Genomic DNA, 16783 nt, shown 5'->3' on the forward strand with positions numbered 1-16783 from the left:
GCGCTTTCATATGAGAAACCACGACTCCCCTGCAATACATCTGACCTCAGATCAGATATTTCATCTTGAAGAAGCTGCTTAACTAACCACAGCTAAGCCCTCTCTCTCTCTCTCTCTCTCTCTCTCTCTCTCTCTCTCTCTCTCTCTCAGTGTGTGTGTGAGACACTTCGAGCTGCTCTGAAGTTCAAGTCGAACTCACAGGCAGGTTGTTGCATGTGACTGAAACGCCTCACATTTCTTATCAGAGGGCTCCGCCTGGTGGACACAGTTTGAACTGCAAGTCACACACATAAGCTGAGCAGACGCGGACGCTTGACCACTAGATTTACCAAACTGTGCTTTGGTTTTGTTTTTTCTTTATGTTTTTAAATTAATGTTATGACATTTTCCCTCTTTCATCAGTTACTCAGGTTTATAGGTGTTTCTGAAAACTAAAGTCTGCCACAACAATTAAGGCTCATCTCTCATCGATGTCGTTTTAACAATACATGAGACGTTTTGTTTGCAGGTATTTCTATCAAGGACAACTTAAACTAAACACGTCAACTAAAAGAGTTAAATATATGCTTTTGTGTTGATAATTTTCATTTGTACCTCATCTGACATTTGATAACTCCAGGGAAATTTGTACTCATTTACTAAAAAAAAAAAAAATCTCAGAAATTGTGGTCCAAAAATAATTTTATCTTCTGCCATCTCTCAGTAAAGACACACAGGGGAGTCACCTCGTCAAATCTTCAGCTTTCATTCTTTTAACTTTAAAAAGAAAATGATTTCAGAGCAGCTAAATAAAGGTCGTTTATGGTCGTTTTATTTGTCGAGGTTGAATTTTATAATCAGTAAAGCGTCAGAGTTCATCTTTCTCATTTAAAAGTGTTTATTGTGAGGAGACAGATACATGGACAGTTGAGGATGAGGAATCAGTAAGGGGTTTATTTTCTCCTTATATATTTTACAAATAGAAGCACAAATGTTCCATCGACTCTCGACAACACGAGTCTGAAGTACTTTGAAGAGCTGGCGGCGACGCGTACGATGAGTTCAGCCGTTTATCTGCAGAGAAGACACACACAGAGAGGGGTCAAAACATGAACATTAACAGGCTGCACTGAGACACCTCAAAAAGAAATCTAGACTACGACTGCATAAAAAAAAAAAACCACATGTATTATTCTAAACTCGACCCCGAAGAGATCCTAACATGACACTCTGCTCTACTGCGTTACCTCCTCTGTTCAAACAAGCTTCAGTTCCTGAGTCGAGCAGAAAGTGAGGATGGGGTCAGAGAGCACAATTAGACACGAGACGATGTGACAGCTTTCAGAGCGTTTAACAAGAAGAAGAAGACGTGCAGGGGAAGAGGAGAGACCTCAGAGGTCGGAGAAGTCAGCGGGAGGGAGATAATGAGCGAGAGAGGGGAAGAGTGTTGGAATAATACGAGGGAGAGACTTACAGAGCGGCGGCTCCAGAGATGATCTCAATGAGCTCCTTGGTGATGACGGCCTGTCTGGTACGGTTGAACGTGAGAGTCAGCTTGTCAATCATCTCAGCTGGAGGGGAAGGAAGAGAGAAAGCCATAAGGTCACTTCCTGTTTAGAACAGGAAGTGACCTCGACAAGGTGGATGTGTAACTTGTGAGGTTGTCGGGAAGTCTTACAGGCGTTCTTGCTGGCGCTGTCCATGGCGGTCATCCTGGCACTCTGCTCGCTGGTGGAGGACTCCCTCATAGCCAGGTAGATGATGTTGACCATGGCGAACTCCTGGTAGTTCCTCAGCACGTCGGCGTCGATGTCATCGTACACGCCCATGCTCTCTGTTGGAGAAGGAACACACGTGATGAGCGTCTCTGCGGGTGAGACGGGCCGAGCGTACGCGCGACATGTTGCACACGGTACCTGCATTAGCGACGGTTTCATTAGAGAACAGAGGCTTCTGCTCCGCCTTGTATGAGATCACAGACCTGCAGCGGAGAAACGACATTTAAAATCGTGGACTTTTTCCAGCTTCTGCAACTCGACGAATCCAAATAATAACAAAAAAAAAAAAAAAAGGCGGAAGTGTCGTACCTGAATCTGTTGAAGAAGACGGCGCCCTGGTCGAACTCGTACCCAGAGTTCAGCAGCTCGGTGGCGACGATTGAGGCATCGCCGAAGCTGGGAGGCTTACGGCCCATTTCCTTACAGTTCAGCATGATGTGACTTCCATGAGTTCTGAAAAGAGACAAAAACACATTTAACCAGGCTTCATGACGGCCTGAGCTCAACGAGGGTCGTCAACATTTACCTCGTGTTTTAGATGATACAGTTTGGTCATTTTAATACTCGATTGTATTAACGAACGTTGGCAGCGTACTAGAGTCAGTTTTGCCTCGTACCTGTGCAGAATGCCTCTCAGCTTGTCCCCCACGTTGACCACCATGACCTCCTTGCCAGCACCGGTCAGGATGGCGATCTCGTTCTTGATGGCCCTGGCGATACCGGAGTGGATGGCCCCGCAGAGACCACGGTCAGAGGTCACACCGATGATCAAGTGCTTGCTGGCTTTGTCCTCCGGGGCTTTGATCTCGGCCTTCTCGTACAGAGCTGGAGAGGAGACGCAGAGGACTCTTATCGAAGTGTCAAACAGTTAAAACACAAACAGGAAGTAAAGAGAGGTGAACTTACAGAGAGCGCCGGCGCCGTAGACTCTGGCCGGCTTCAGCTGCCTCTCAGCGCGGGCGTACTTGGCAGCGGCCACCATCTTCATGGACTTGGTGATTTTTTGGATGTTTTTGATGGACTTCAACCGAATGGTGACTGGAAAAGAAGAAAAGAAAAAAAAGATGTCATGACTCAAGAGCGTATCAAGAAAAAGTGATGCATGCCGCAAAGCCAAGAAGACAAAGTCATGCCCGTCTCAAGCCGATATTGCCATGGAAACTGCATCACTTTGACCCCTAACATACCAGACTGTGGCAGATAGATGTTTGTAGTAGCATCTGTTGTTTTAACTTTTTAAAGAATGCATCATCATGACTTCAAAAAAACAAACTGAATGCACACATATTACTTTATTTACTGGTTATTTTCATTTATTGCTCTTTTTTTTGTAAGTGTTCAGAGTCTCCAAATGTTGTCTAATCGATGTGTAAATCATTTCTGCGATCTCAATATCAATTAAAATCAACGTAATTGTTGCTCTGATCAAATGTGCAGGTTTGTATTCAATTATTTTTGTCCCCTTTTACTTCTCCAAACATTGTGTTTCCTGCCACACAGAAGAAGAAGCTTTCACATATTAAATCTAGGGTGTTGTGCAGCTTGTTTTAGTTTAAGCCACTTGTAGAAGATTGTCACGCACATTTAAAGAGTCTTAATGTGCAATCTTGACTGTAAGATGTTCTTTAATAACACATAATACATGTATTACGTCGTTGTACTCTTTTCTCTGCTTTCTAACGGAGCAGCTGCAGAGGAGTACTTACTGTCCTTCAGGGTAGCCATGTTCCTGACCTGCCCACTGTGAACACAAACAGAGCAAGTCAAACTTCAGCTGCACGAACAGAGCATCACAAACAGAGCCAAGCAATAACAGAAACCTTCACTTTCACTTTAATTAAATAAAAAACGTGATGATGAAGAAGAGAGCAAAAAGCCTCCGTGCTGCTTCTCAGCTCTGCAAGCTCGTTAGCATCCCGTTAGCTTTTTTTGCTAAACGTGCAAGAAAACTCTTATTCTTGTACACGTGACAGTGTAGTGAATTGGAGGTTTTTTAAATTCACTTTATTAATTTGTAATGTGTCATAATGTCAGACTATGTTTAAGCAGGCTGGTGACAGCTTGAAGCCGGTTGAACTTCACAGAGCAGCGCTGTCATTCATTAGCAGCGGCCTCCACGTTAGCGTGTCCTTGCACTTATTGAAGGCTTGCATTACAGAAGATTAGAAGCCTGTAAAACATTTATTCTCATAAAACTTCTAAGTTGAGTTATTTTAAAGTAATGTGAAAGTAAAAGGTTTGATAAAAGCGTTTGAATATCTATAACTTTACCATTGTGGGGAGAACACCAACGCGCTGGTCCTGGCGAACATGGTTACTCCTATGAAGGTCAGACGCGCAGAACTGCGCAGGCGCAAATTAAAGGCAAAATGGAAGAGGATGCCGCCTTCAGTGTCACCCGGAAAAATCGTACTACAAGGGTACGTATGCTACAAAAGGGAATAAATAGATGAATTATTTTTCTGATTACTAATTCCCATCCTTCTCCCTACATTGACAATTTATGTTTGTTTACTGATTGTTGTTTGTTTTTTGTCAAAGCTTATTTAAGTATTTAAAAACTAGCATATAAAACCAAAATCTTATTATTATTCCTATTGTTCTTTCAAAAGATAACAAATACATATCAATGTGCAAGCAACACATATCTTGAAGAAATTTTACACAATAGCAGGTAAAATACCTTTCTTTTTTTACGAGCACAAAGCAACATTTAGCAAAGTGAGGGGGGCAATGAGAAGTCTACAAAGAGTCCTTGAATCTAGCTTCAGTTATCGCGAGTTTTAAACTATTGCGCGACACTCTGATGCTGCGACGCGTCATAAGCGGAAGTGAGGTTGTTTACGGTGTGGCGACAGAACGAGCGGATTCTCCTGATTTTAAGCGTTAAATATCGACACTTTCAGGTTCATCGTAACACAACAGGATGGGGAAAGCGGATTTTCTGTCCCCAAAGGCCATAGCCAACCGGATAAAGTCGAAAGGTCTGCAGAAGTTGAGGTGGTATTGTCAGATGTGCCAGAAACAATGTCGAGATGAGGTAAAATCATCATCACGAGCACGTTTTTGTGTTTATTCTCGTGATGTTGTCGTTTATTTTAAACATATTGTGTCCTACAGAACGGGTTTAAATGTCACTGCATGTCGGAGTCTCACCAGAGACAGCTGCTGCTGGCCTCGGAGGACCCCAACAAGTTCATGGACTACTTCTCTGAGTGAGTCCTCAAGTCATCATTTAAAGGAGAGAGAAAGAAACAGGAAGTGATTTTACTAACTTGTTTTTTTTTTTTTATCTTTCTTTCAGTGAGTTTAAGAGTGAGTTCCTGGAGCTGCTCAGGAGACGTTTTGGTGAGTCCTGATCCTCCACAGAATGATCCAGATGTTTTAAATAAAGTCCTCAATGTTACCACACGGAGTTACACACTTTGATATTCTGACAGTAAAAATGAAAGGATGCCCGTTTCCATACCATGACAACACGTATGGAAGTCCTAGACATCCAACATGAGGTGGTTTAGTTTTTTAATTTTCCGTATGTTGCCACGGTTACCATTTAGACTCTCTTTGTAAAGGTTCATTGTGTTTGTCTTCGTAGATGGGACATTTTAAAGTATGAGCAATCAGGGAAATGGCGTGCATCACTCTGTTCTTCGCTTTTCTTGCTGTAGGGACGAAGCGTGTTCACAACAACATCATCTACAATGAATACATCAGCGACCGAGAGCACATCCACATGAACTCAACGAAGTGGGAGACCCTCACCGACTTCACCAAGTGGCTCGGCAGAGAAGGTAAACTTCCCGTTGTGGATAGTTCTCCATAAGTTCCACCTGCACGCCTTTCCTATCCTGCAGAATGAGGAAGGATTGATTCTCCAGAAACTCTTTATTTATAGAGACGATGAGAACAGCAGTATGACGTCAAAGGGCAAAATGTAATTTGAGCTTGAGGTGTAAAACTATGATGAACGCTCCTGTTAGGGTTCTGCAAAGTCGACGAGACCCCGAAAGGCTGGTACATCCAGTACATCGACCGCGACCCCGAGACCATCCGCCGCCAAGAGGAGCAGGCGAGGAAGAAGAAGCAAGAGCTCGACGACGAGGAGCGGAGCGCCAAGTTTATCGAGGAGCAGGTCCGCAGAGGGCGCGACAACAAGGAGCCGGACGTAAGTTAAACCGACGAGACGGACCAACGCTCTGACATCAAATAGATATCAACAGTGACTCAAATCAGTGAACTTTACTTCACAGGAAACGCCAGTTTACACCGAGCTGAAACGAGAGAGTGAAGAAGAGAAAAGTAAGTTTTTACTGTCCTTTATTTGTCATTAAAAAGTGACTTAAATAAAATGTTTATATTGAGGTTGAACACCTAAGTTTTGAGGTAAAAGAAGAGCCATATTTGATGTGATTATGTGATTTCATGAAATTAGGTATTGTGATCAATTTAAAGACCAAACGTTAACCTGTTAAAGAAATTATTTCTAAAGATTTCTCTCGTTTGCCTGCAGTTGCATTCAACCTCGGAGCTTCTTCATCGACAGCCGGTTCTTCTAAATCGAGGTACAAGCGAGCATGCCGTCTCATTTCTAGCAGGTGTGATTAAATCAGTTTTGTCTCACAGATGTTTGTGTCTTCTTTCAGCTCCGTCCTGGCTGCCAGCGCGCTCAAAGCGTCCACATCCTCCACCAAGAGGAAAGACCCGTCCTCAGGGTCCGACTCCAGCCGGGCGGAGAAGAAGAAGAAATCCGCTCTGGAGGAAATTAAGGAGGTGCAGGCAATGTTTCCTTTTCTTTAAACATCTTCTCTTTGCGTCCGTTCGTTCTGTGTTGAAAGTGAATCTGTTGTATTCAGATGGAGGAGAAGAGGAGGATGAAGCAGTCGGTCAAAACGGATTACTGGCTGCAGCCCAACATCGTGGTCAAAGTCGTCACCAAGAGGCTCGGAGAGAAGTACCACAAGAAGAAGGCCGTCGTCATGGTATCAAGGCTTTGCTGTTCACTTGCTTACTCGTAGCGAAACACAAGATTTGTCCCTTATAGTTGTGGATCTTGTTTCTGTAGGAGGTGAGAGACCGATATGGAGCGGTGGTGAAGATGATCCAGTCCGGAGACAAACTCAAACTGGACCAGAATCATGTCGAGACAGTCATACCTGCACCAGGTGAGCCACCGGAAACCCTCTTAACCGTGCAAAAAAAAGTAATAGTGTAACTTGTAATAGTCCAAGTTGAGAGTCGTCTTCTTCTTCTGTCCTCGCCCTGCAGGTAAACGCGTTATGATCCTGAACGGACCACACAGAGACACGGAGGCGGTGCTGGAGGGAATAGACGAGAAGAACTTCAGTGCGTCTCTCACACTCGACTCCGTAAGTTCAGGCTGGTCTCCCATCTTTTAAAACGAGAACGTGCTATTGATCGGCTCGTGGCTACTTCTTTTTATCCAGACACCAGGTTAAGTACGTGACCCCGGTTTGGAGGCGCGAGACAAAATGATACGCTTCTAAACATGCTGAAATGCAACCAAAAAAAAATTGACTCCCAACATTTCGAACAGTAACTGGCGTAATTGGGCCCAGAGGGAGCTAATGTTAGCTAAGAGGCTAATGCTAACACAGCTGATCGAATGAGCCTCCGTTTATTTGAATCATGTCCTGATTATTCTATTGCAGCTATGTGTGGCAGAGAGAAGTGTGTGAAGTCACATAATGCACGTTTATTTGTTGAATCTAGCACCTTCTGTATGTTGCAGCTGCAGCCATGTTTACAGTTTGACCTTGTCTTGTCTGCAGGGTCAGCAGAAGGGGAAGAGAGTGGACATCGCTTACGAAGATTTCTCAAAACTGGCCTAAACCAGAAACCTTTTTGTTTTCAATTCCAGGCAGCCGCTCGGCTGAAGGACTCTACTGTGTCAGAGTTGACTTCCCCTGTACTCACCTGTACATATTATACATATCCCACAATGCAACACCAGCAGGGTAAATGACTTTATAGAGCAGTGTGTTCAACTTGTGTTTTATTTTTTAACAATGTTCAAGTTGATCTTAAATTGGCAGATGTACATTTTCTCGAAATAAATTGATGCACAGTGACTTCTGCAGATGTTTGGAAAAACATAAACGGCAAAGAAACGTTGAATATTATTCTAAAAGAAACTGATTCCGGGAAATGTAGATGCGCACATCTCCCTTATTTTATTTTTTTTCACTTTTTAACGTAACTGATGAATGGGATTAATAGCAGCAACTAATACTCAAACGTCTCTCAGAGCTGCTCAGTGCGTCTGCAGGAAGCTATTTAGAGTCGGGACGATGTAGTCGGTGTAGTGGCCGTCGATGAAGCCCTTCCCGCTGTTGTGAATGAACCAGCAGTAGACATTTGAGCCACGCTTATTATCCAACCTGTAGTCCTTCTGCCAGCCCCTGAAACACACAGACAAACAAGTTAACGGTTTGAGTCAAACAGATCGGGGAGAAAGATCTCTGTACACGAGTTGATATGTACCTGGTGACTTGGAGCCTGTTGCCCTTCACCTCCATGGTGGCCTCCCTCTTCAGAGGGTCGACTCCTCCGTGAACGTCAAACACGTTTAGCTCTGGCTCCCTGTGAAACTGTCCTGTTGGGCGTATAGCACACGTACATTTTCATCTCCAAAAAGTCAACATCTTCAGTGAGCGCCCAAACTTTTTACAAGAAGATAAAGTTCTTACTCAACATGAACTAAATCCAGGGAGAAATCATAACTATTCCTCATAGAACCTTGCTTACACATCTCAATGAGGGCAGGTTATGAGTAATGACTCAACGGTGAACTGGAAAGCCTTCTTCACCAAACAGAAAGCAACCACATTTAAATATGTAAACATATATGGTTCTTTTTTATTACAACACCCTTAAAGTGAAATATTAGACATGATGGCAGATACGCAAGGCTTCTATTTTCATCGTATGCCAGAACATGGGCCGATGGTTCAGTACCACATAAAGCCACTTCAACTATATCAATATAAGCTGACAAGTTTTTGACTTGAGACAATGTTATTCTGCCTCTGAGTGACATTTTGCAGTTTGAGAGTCTGAATTGCTGATAGATTTGACTTTATTTAGTTTCCATTAAGACGTACCTATGAGTCCATGGGCGAGAGGGGAGTACTGGTTGTCGTTGGGAATGTAGATACCGAGGAAGTCAACACTAACTGGATTTTTCTTCCACACACGGTGAAGTAACACCATCACTTGGATGTTATTGTTTATTGTGACGGAAACGTGGGAGTTCTTTCGGATAGAAATCCGCACACTGAAACACAGAAACATGGCAAAATTAGCCTGATGTCACCTCGTTTAAAAAAATATCTTATCAAAAGCAGGACAAGTTGTTACCCATCCTGTGTGATTTCAGCTGTTGCCCCCCATGTAAATGAGTGGTTGTTCCTGCCGTCAGTCATGATAATGGCGTCGGTGTTGATGGACACACTGATTCCATCAGGCTGATAGTAGACTAAGATGGTGCCAAAGTAGGTGTTTAGTTTGTTCTTTTTCATCTGCTTTGAGCCGACGAGCTGACCGTTCACAAGCAAACCTACAAGACAGGAGAGATGGTTAAAGAGGACAGGGCAACAAATCAAAAACAATGCGTTGCTTTTTAGTTAGGTCCAGCACCATTTAAAATAAAATTCAAAATATCAAAATGTGTTTTTATGATATCAACTTTTGGATTTAGGTTCCACTACAGTGTAAAATATGATTGGTATAGTTGTAAAGCGGTTAATATAAGTGATGCATTATGTCAGCGCGTATTGTCAATTACGCTCTATGAAGATGTTGTTCAATAAAATTTTGATAGTTACATATTGAAAGAAATCTTCCTTTTAACATTTCAGCCAAGTGTAAAAGGAGATGTTTGATACCTCACTTGGACATGTCAGTCAAATATGAAGCGATAGCAAGGGGGTAGTTAGCTTATAGCTTAGCATAAGCACTGAAAGGGAAAACACTTGATAATTAATGACAAAATGTTTTCATACTGGGCTCATTTGGTTTTTGATTTCCAAACCTGTAGGCCTTCTAGAAAGACTCTAAAAACAAGACAAAACCTAAAAACCATTCAGGAGGATCTGAAAAACATGTCTCAGGAACAAAACCTATTTTCTTATCTGTTTTCTCTCATTAAGTAAAAGGTTTTAATAACAGATACTTAACACAGTTTAGAAAAGTGTAGTACCTGTTCCAGGGTCAGACACCAGGTTAAGAATGTGACCCGGTTTGGAGTCGATGTTGAAGCACACGTACGTGTCACTTACGGGCAGGTGGACGATGAAGTGAGGGTCGTTGTCCACTGATTGAGAAAACAATGAATACACATAAGGGGTAATGTCCACGTTTTATTCTGCAGCTGAGAAAGTCTACGGGTATAATCACTGTTACCTATGGTGACCTTTTGAGGTAAATGTACCTCCACAGTATCCTTGGCGACCTCACTCGGGGTTGGCGTGGTGGGCATCTGGACCCAAGGTGGAGGCGCGTAGACGACTTGGACTGGAGCCAGATTAGAGGATGCTGATCCTCCTCCTATTCCTACATACATGACATACTGTAACAGGTAAATTCACCTTTGATCGATTTGTAAATTAGATGCATTAGTATTAGTAGTACTTCAACAGTATTTTTAAGATATTTTAGATTTTTAGTTCTTTCCAAAACATTTTTGGTCTTAGTTTTTTATGTTTTTTTAAAAAAAATTGAATCTTGATATGGATAACTATATATACATATAGATACTGAAATCTTAAAGTTAGACAGTGTTAACTTCTGCCCTCTTTAAGACTTATTTATCGCCTGATTTATAGTTGCAAATTTGTCTCACTCCTTAGTTATATATATACTTGTGTTTTGCTTTTTTTTCAGATGTTATCAGTTAATCCTTCAAAAATACTACAGCTTTAGATTCAGGATGGTGACCTACAGTAGTGAAGGTTTTTTTTTTTTTTTTTTTTAAGTTTGCCCCCTTGAATCTTTTGGGTACCTGAGCAGCAGCCATGTTTAGGGTCTTTAGGGTAGTCGGCCAGCAGCCTCTCTGTGGCGTCCTCGCTCTCCACCAACATGGCAGTGAGAGGAGTGACGAACTGATGCTCCACAGCCAGCGCCATGATCCGCTGTGTGATCTTCCTCTTCTTAACAGCGGTCGGAGCCAAAGACCTTCAGGAGACAGTAACCCGTTGAATACAGACGAATATGATCTGATTTAGCTTTCTGCTCATGTAAATGTTTTTATTTCCAATTTCCAAGTAGTGTTTTTTTTCTTTTTACCTTTCAGCAATCAGCTGTTTGACGGTGATGTAGGCCCACATCTGCTTTGCGAAGCCTGTGAACGAGTGCTGCTGTTTGGCCAACTCCTCATCCAGCGTAGAGGTGTCGGACTCTGTCTCCAGGGTGATGTCAAGGCTGGCCTGCAGCATGAAAAAAGGCTGGTAGTACTGCTGTAAGGTGTGTATGGTAAAGTGCTCTTTTGTTCACTGTACTCACGGCAGATGCGGTGGTGAAGCTGGTCAGGGTGTTGCTGTCAGACGGGAGCACCTTTCCAGCCACCACTATCTCCGAGCCGCTGAAGTACTTATCGAAGCTGTTCTGGGTAACGTCGGACACGGTGTCTTCTGGGAACTGAACAGTGATTCGTCTCAGCAGAGGAGAGGAGACCTGCCTGTAAAATGCCTGCAAGGGAAGTGAAGGAAGTTAGAAGTTAGCAGAATTCCAGCGCGTCACAATAACTTTGAAGTTGAACGAGATAAAAACTGATTAATCTGAAGACAAATTGTCCAAATGGTCTCATAAAAATGGGGCAGAGTGCAAATTTTAGAGCCTCCCTTCTTCGAATAGCTCAATGAAAAAAATCTGAGTGGGCTTATTCTTGACGATGTGTTGTCGTTTTACAAAGTTGGCGTACCCGGAGCTGTTCTGCAGCATCATGGTTAGCGTAGATCCTCTGAGCCATGCCCCTGTTCTCCATGGCGATTCGCTCCAGGAAGTCGTAGTCTACGTCGAAGCCGATACCCAACGAGAAGAGAGAGTACTCCTCCCTCATTACGCGCTTCACGTTCTTCTGGATTACGCTGAGCTTGATCTCACCTGCAACATATCAATCTTTATATCACGTTATTAGCTAAAGAGCTAGCAACTTCTTTTACCTATCATGCACAAATGTTTAAATAATTTTTACATTAGAAACGTCTGCAAGCTGCAAAAGGGAGATACAATTGATTTGTCTGTATTTTTCCAGAAAAAGGAATGATTTGTAAATGCTACTGCATCCGTTGGGCAGTCTTACCCACAGTGGGGTCGCCATCAGACACCAGAATGATCATAGAGACGGACCGCGGGTCGATGAGTCCCTGATTGGACGCCCTCACCAGCATCTGAACCGCTCTCATCAGCGCCTCGTTGATGTTGGTACCTGGAGTCAAGGGTCGGTGAAATATGGTCATCAGCAGACAGTCTTTGTTTGGCAGCCTTCTTTAAAATAAGATACTGATTTTACCTCCGTTGGGTTTGATGTTCTTGACATAATTCTTGGCATCCGCAATCTGAATGGAGGATCCGGGGACAAGGTCCTCGCTCCAGCAGCGCACGTTGTGGTTGAAGTCAACAATGCTGAAGTGATCATCAATGGTCAGGTCGTCCAAAATAGCCTTCATGGCCTCCACTGTCTGAGAGAAAGGATTGGGTGTTTGATCTGGCTTGTTGGGAAGTATAAGGGAAGTAGAGCCTTTAATTTTAGACTCCCCTTGGGCCTCTAACGTTATGAGTAGACCTACAGCTTTCCTTTATGATGAAGCTCGTTGTTAGGGCAGGCTCAGGCTTGGCTTCAAACAGCTTCTAGCTATGCTGCCATAAATTAAGAGATATTGGAGACTCAATTGAATGAACTGCATTCTAGAGAATGACCATAAGGTGGGAGTGTTTCACAAAGGAGTAAAAACCAAAAACGAGCAGGGAGCAGGGGGAAGGTTGGATCAGTCAAAGTTCACAAAAAAAGTCAATCGTGTAAACAAAAACAAATCCCTTACTTGCTTCATTTTGACTCCCCACATGGATCCACTGACGTCAATGACAAACACGATGTTTTTAGGGAGAGGAGAGAGGTTGGTAGGAGCAAAGAACTGAACAAAGTGTCCGTCTGAAACCTGGAAGAAAAACAGAGATGATTTGATTCATTATCTGCAGTTCGTCTTCAGACGCTTTAAGAAGTACTGTTAGATGAGTATGTGTGATACCTGTAATTCCCCAGCATTGCTGTCTCTGTTCACATCATATTTTACAGTGAAGACACCGTCTATAGCGCTGTCTGTGCAGTTGTCACACTTTCTCTGCTGCTGCAGGTTTGGTTTGAAGACAATATGAGCCTGCAGAAACAGACAGCATGATATATTTGGTTAGACATTCAGATTATTATTATTGTTTTGTTTTTTTTTTCATTTTAAAATTAGAACTAAAAGATAAAGGGGTAAAATTACAATCCCCTTTGGTACCTATTTTATTTTTCTTGGCATTTTGAGGATAAGTTTGAAAAGCTTAAACAACTTCTAAATGTTTTTAGAATTTATTTTTGAGATAGGATAGAGTCTAAAATCGGGGGCAGACGTTCATTGAAAGATGTGGGCCCCGTGCACTAACCACTAAACTCTCTACACAAATCTTAAAAGTTATCCATAAAAAAAATGACTTGAAGATGTTGTGGATCTCTAGATGTTTTCCAGTCTTACCTTTTCTTTGGTTTGTGTCATTTTGATCAGGGGATCAAAATCCTCTCCGAGGGTGGTAAATTTGTTTACAGTGGAAATTCCCTTCGGCTCATAGATGTACACATCCACCTGCGAGGAGACGAGGTCAGGGACAATTGTAGGAACAAAAGAGTGGCAAAAAAAACCAACAACCCAGAAATGTCATAAGATTGAACCTGGAACTGAGGCACCAGCCTCCCGGGCTGCAGGAATAGCGAGTGCTCGTAGAAGCCCAGCTTCCTGGTCATCATCTCCTGGTAGTGAAGCTCAAACTCGATGTTACTGCCCGGAGGAACGTGGACCTCTGTCTTAAAGGTCTCCATGTCCTGGGAATTCGCCCTGTCGAGCGGAAAAGTTATATAAACAGTATGAAGGTACCGAGATTTAAAGAAGGAAGAAATCCAGGAGGGCCATCTGGTACCTGACGATCCCGGCTGCCTTGCCTCTGGCTCTGGCCTGGGCGTAAAGATTCCTCGCCACTGTCTTCTCCTTCACCGAGCCCATAAATGTAATCCCGTTCACATTCCTACGACAAAGAGAGCGCATGAGGTGACAAAAAAAAAAAACTACAGTTGGATGATATTTTGAACCGTGAGAAGCTGGTCTCACATGCTGAAGTTCGCTATGAAAGCCCTTTTGGGGATCTGGACGTTGAAGCCGATGCTCTGAGCTTTGGCGCCCGAGTTGACCACGGAGCTCCTGACGGTGGTGTGGGCGAAGCGTGACGTGATGCGGCTCTCCACCTTGTAGCTCTTGACGGTGATGTCATCTCCACGGATGGCCTGAGCAGGAAAACACAGGGTAAGTGAGGTTTCATCAGCTTGTTAAAGTTTCCATTTAAGCAGCTCTCATCAGTAGAATTCAAACAGGCCGTTTGGAGATTTTCCCTTCATGACATCACAAAGGGCAGTAGCCCCTCCCCCAGGTGGGTGAGACTCCCACAGCTAGGTGTTTGTTCTGCCCTCTGAGTCTGCCTTCTCACCGTAAACAATAGGACATGGAGCGAGAAAGCACCAAGTACACCCGAGCCCTTCCAGAGAGGGGGCGTGGCCAGACACAGCTCATTTACATATTTAAAGCTACAGACACAGAAACAGCCTGTTCTGAGCAGGGCTGAAATAGAGAGGTTTATAGACATGATCAACCACAGTATCAGAGTGGATCTTGAACAAAAAACTTCACACACGTTTTAGGGAGCTCTGAGACTTATTTACACCCGTTAAAAGGAGGATTATTTTTTATATATTATATTATAGTGCTCTTATTATTGAAGGCTCAAGTTGCTTAACATGAAGTCTGGAAAAAGAGAGGGACAGGTAGCTCGACTTTTTCTGCTTTGTGCTCCATAGTATTCACCTCTCTGTCAGCAGATAGTTATAATTAAATAGGAAAGATCTCATGCTGGTTTACAGTTTTATAAAGACAACTTAACATAAAGAAAGACTGCCAAGAATGGAGGCATAGCAAGATTAGTACTGAACAAAGTCAATAACCCGTCGGCCACGAGATTCTCTTCAAACAGCTGAATATTGACTGTTTGATAAGAGTCAACTCTGTCACAGTGCAAGAGGAGAGTCATACCTCAAAGTCTTCCTGCTCCTCACTGGTCAAAACCGCTCTCTGAAACACACAGGAACACACAATTCAAACTATTTTCATCGACTCTCTGAGTGAGAGTTATACATAAAATATACTGGTGGATCGTTGGATGTCTGCAAGTTACTGCTCATGTGCATCATCACACTTCAAAAGGTGAACAAGTTAGTGCGTAAAGATCTCACCTTGTTTCTCAGGTGAGGATCGTGAATATGTGTCTGGAGGGGAAAAGAAAAACTTGATCAAAGGAAGAATGAGGTGAAGTAAAGAAGAAGTGTCAAAAAATTGTTATGTTTTATCAATGCAAAGGGAAGTTTTTTGGGGGGTTTTTTCATTAGAGGCCAATTGTCAGGGCATGTGATGTTTAAGGACACAGGATGTGCAAATATGGTCGTAACAAGGATGGAAATCTGATTTCCTCATACTCAGGCAGAATAATTCAGACCTAGACTTTGACAACTTAATTCATCTCAGAGGGAAATTCGGTTCCGCAATCCACCCAGAACATGCAGACATTTACAAACAAACCACAGAGGGAGTTTATCAGAGACAACAAACAAACAGTACTTGACTAAGATGAGTACTGGCTCTTGATACCCTTGTGTGGCCTCTTTGGGCAATGAAACCCACAAGGGCCAGATGAAAAGCACGGTTTAAGGACAGCAGTAATTGATAAATGAATAAATACGTAACTAAGACATTCAATGATGCGCTGCCGTCACACGGAAGAATATATTCAAGGAATGTAAGGAATTCATTTGATTAGGCTAAACTTGAGATGAGGAATAAACTTGTTTTTTTTTCCTGGCTCCCTTGTGACCTTTCTGTTGTTGTTTTTTTGCCCTGAAATTGAGTTAAATTCTCTGAAATTAACACGTAAAATCAATTATGTTTTAAAGGAAGTAATGGCTCTTTTTATTTGATTAAAATGAGTCCGAGTATAATAGCTGTATATAGGTAAATGCATCTATAACATGAGATTTATGACATAAATGCTTCTTAAATCGTTCTTGCATCAATTAAAAACACAGCTTATTTGATCCATACAGTCATTTGATAAGGCTCTCACGATAAACAGTGGGTCTACGTTGTATTCTGTGGATCAAAAGCTGCCCACACAGATTTGAACAGATGTCCTCCTCAGACTCACCGCCTCGTCCTCCCATTCTCCGTCGATCACAAACTCAAAGCAGCGGCCCTCGTGGAGCAGCAGGAGCCCCAGAAGCAGCAGCAGCAGACGCCTCATGTTTCCCGTCCTGTGGGCTCAGACACACACTCCCTCACATGCACACACACATATATATATAAAAAAAAATCAACTATACACAACACAGCTGCTGGCAACAGACAATCCTTCAGCAGGGAGCCGAACTGAAAACTGAAGGGTAAAATCCACTGAACTGATTGACTTCGGCCCCAGTCAATATTTGTTGTGTTTCATGAGAGGAGAAAGAAACTTTGAAACTTGACCTGCAGAGTGGGCCGGGTAAATAGGACACAGACTGCTTTCCAGATTGAACACATCAAACACACTGTTCATAAGTCTGAGCATTTAAAAGGCTGAACATCATGGAGGACATTCAGAGAAATATCATCGTGACGTGTTTCTGATTTTAGAAGATAAATTATTTTCAGACATGGTGCAATATAAAGATAAAA

The 16783-nt window shown here is 42.8% G+C and overlaps 3 protein-coding genes across 4 annotated transcripts; 1 reads left to right on the forward strand and 2 right to left on the reverse strand.

Annotated features, from left to right (window-relative positions):
- Positions 1 to 859: 859 nt before the first annotated feature.
- Positions 860 to 4135, reverse strand: atp5f1c (ATP synthase F1 subunit gamma; the record flags this gene model as incomplete). 2 transcript variants are annotated; one of them, XM_079335252.1, is made up of 9 exons in its annotated part: positions 4029 to 4135; positions 3464 to 3498; positions 2664 to 2795; positions 2375 to 2582; positions 2067 to 2210; positions 1896 to 1960; positions 1658 to 1813; positions 1454 to 1550; positions 860 to 1053 (listed from the first exon to the last, which is right to left on the reverse strand). In XM_079335252.1, the coding sequence occupies exons 1-9, from the start codon at positions 4067 to 4069 to the stop codon at positions 1050 to 1052; spliced, it is 882 nt and encodes a 293-aa protein (XP_079191378.1). In that variant the 5' UTR covers positions 4070 to 4135. The 2 variants fall into 2 exon arrangements, with proteins under 2 accessions (XP_079191378.1, XP_079191379.1); XM_079335253.1 differs by lacking the exon at positions 860 to 1053 and having other exon boundaries at positions 1450 to 1550.
- Positions 4136 to 4541: 406 nt separating this feature from the next.
- Positions 4542 to 7846, forward strand: kin (Kin17 DNA and RNA binding protein). Its single transcript, XM_079335248.1, has 12 exons — positions 4542 to 4797; positions 4878 to 4972; positions 5062 to 5105; positions 5426 to 5548; positions 5738 to 5922; positions 6008 to 6056; positions 6268 to 6319; positions 6401 to 6527; positions 6611 to 6736; positions 6820 to 6919; positions 7023 to 7123; positions 7547 to 7846. Exons 1-12 carry the CDS (start codon positions 4684 to 4686, stop codon positions 7604 to 7606), a joined length of 1176 nt encoding a protein of 391 aa, XP_079191374.1. The 5' UTR covers positions 4542 to 4683; the 3' UTR covers positions 7607 to 7846.
- itih2 (inter-alpha-trypsin inhibitor heavy chain 2) lies at positions 7754 to 16490 on the reverse strand. The gene is made up of 21 exons (XM_079335234.1): positions 16275 to 16490; positions 15310 to 15342; positions 15110 to 15148; positions 14138 to 14310; positions 13950 to 14054; positions 13705 to 13867; positions 13511 to 13618; positions 13022 to 13150; positions 12815 to 12931; positions 12286 to 12454; positions 12076 to 12201; positions 11695 to 11876; positions 11277 to 11462; positions 11061 to 11200; positions 10777 to 10949; positions 10179 to 10328; positions 9976 to 10089; positions 9135 to 9333; positions 8879 to 9051; positions 8259 to 8370; positions 7754 to 8176 (listed from the first exon to the last, which is right to left on the reverse strand). The coding sequence occupies exons 1-21, from the start codon at positions 16368 to 16370 to the stop codon at positions 8029 to 8031; spliced, it is 2835 nt and encodes a 944-aa protein (XP_079191360.1). The 5' UTR covers positions 16371 to 16490; the 3' UTR covers positions 7754 to 8028.
- Between the last annotated feature and the right edge of the window lie 293 nt (positions 16491 to 16783).

This window comes from Symphodus melops (assembly GCF_947650265.1).
Source record: "Symphodus melops genome assembly, chromosome: 22".
NCBI classification, from domain to species: Eukaryota; Metazoa; Chordata; class Actinopteri; order Labriformes; family Labridae; genus Symphodus; species Symphodus melops.

Bases quoted from the DNA above. Each gene is read 5' to 3' on its own strand.
- itih2 (XM_079335234.1), bottom strand. From the start codon at position 16,370: ATGAGGCGTCTGCTGCTGCTGCTTCTGGGGCTCCTGCTGCTCCACGAG. The intron at 12,932-13,021 runs GTATCACACATA...TTTTTCTTCCAG, and splicing joins GCAATGCTGGGGAATTACAG to GTTTCAGACGGACACTTTGT. The intron at 12,455-12,814 runs GTAAGGGATTTG...CCTTTCTCTCAG, and splicing joins GGGGAGTCAAAATGAAGCAA to ACAGTGGAGGCCATGAAGGC.
- kin (XM_079335248.1), top strand. From the start codon at position 4,684: ATGGGGAAAGCGGATTTTCTGTCCCCAAAGGCCATAGCCAACCGGATA. The intron at 4,973-5,061 runs GTGAGTCCTCAA...TCTTTCTTTCAG, and splicing joins TTCATGGACTACTTCTCTGA to TGAGTTTAAGAGTGAGTTCC. The intron at 5,106-5,425 runs GTGAGTCCTGAT...TTCTTGCTGTAG, and splicing joins GCTGCTCAGGAGACGTTTTG to GGACGAAGCGTGTTCACAAC.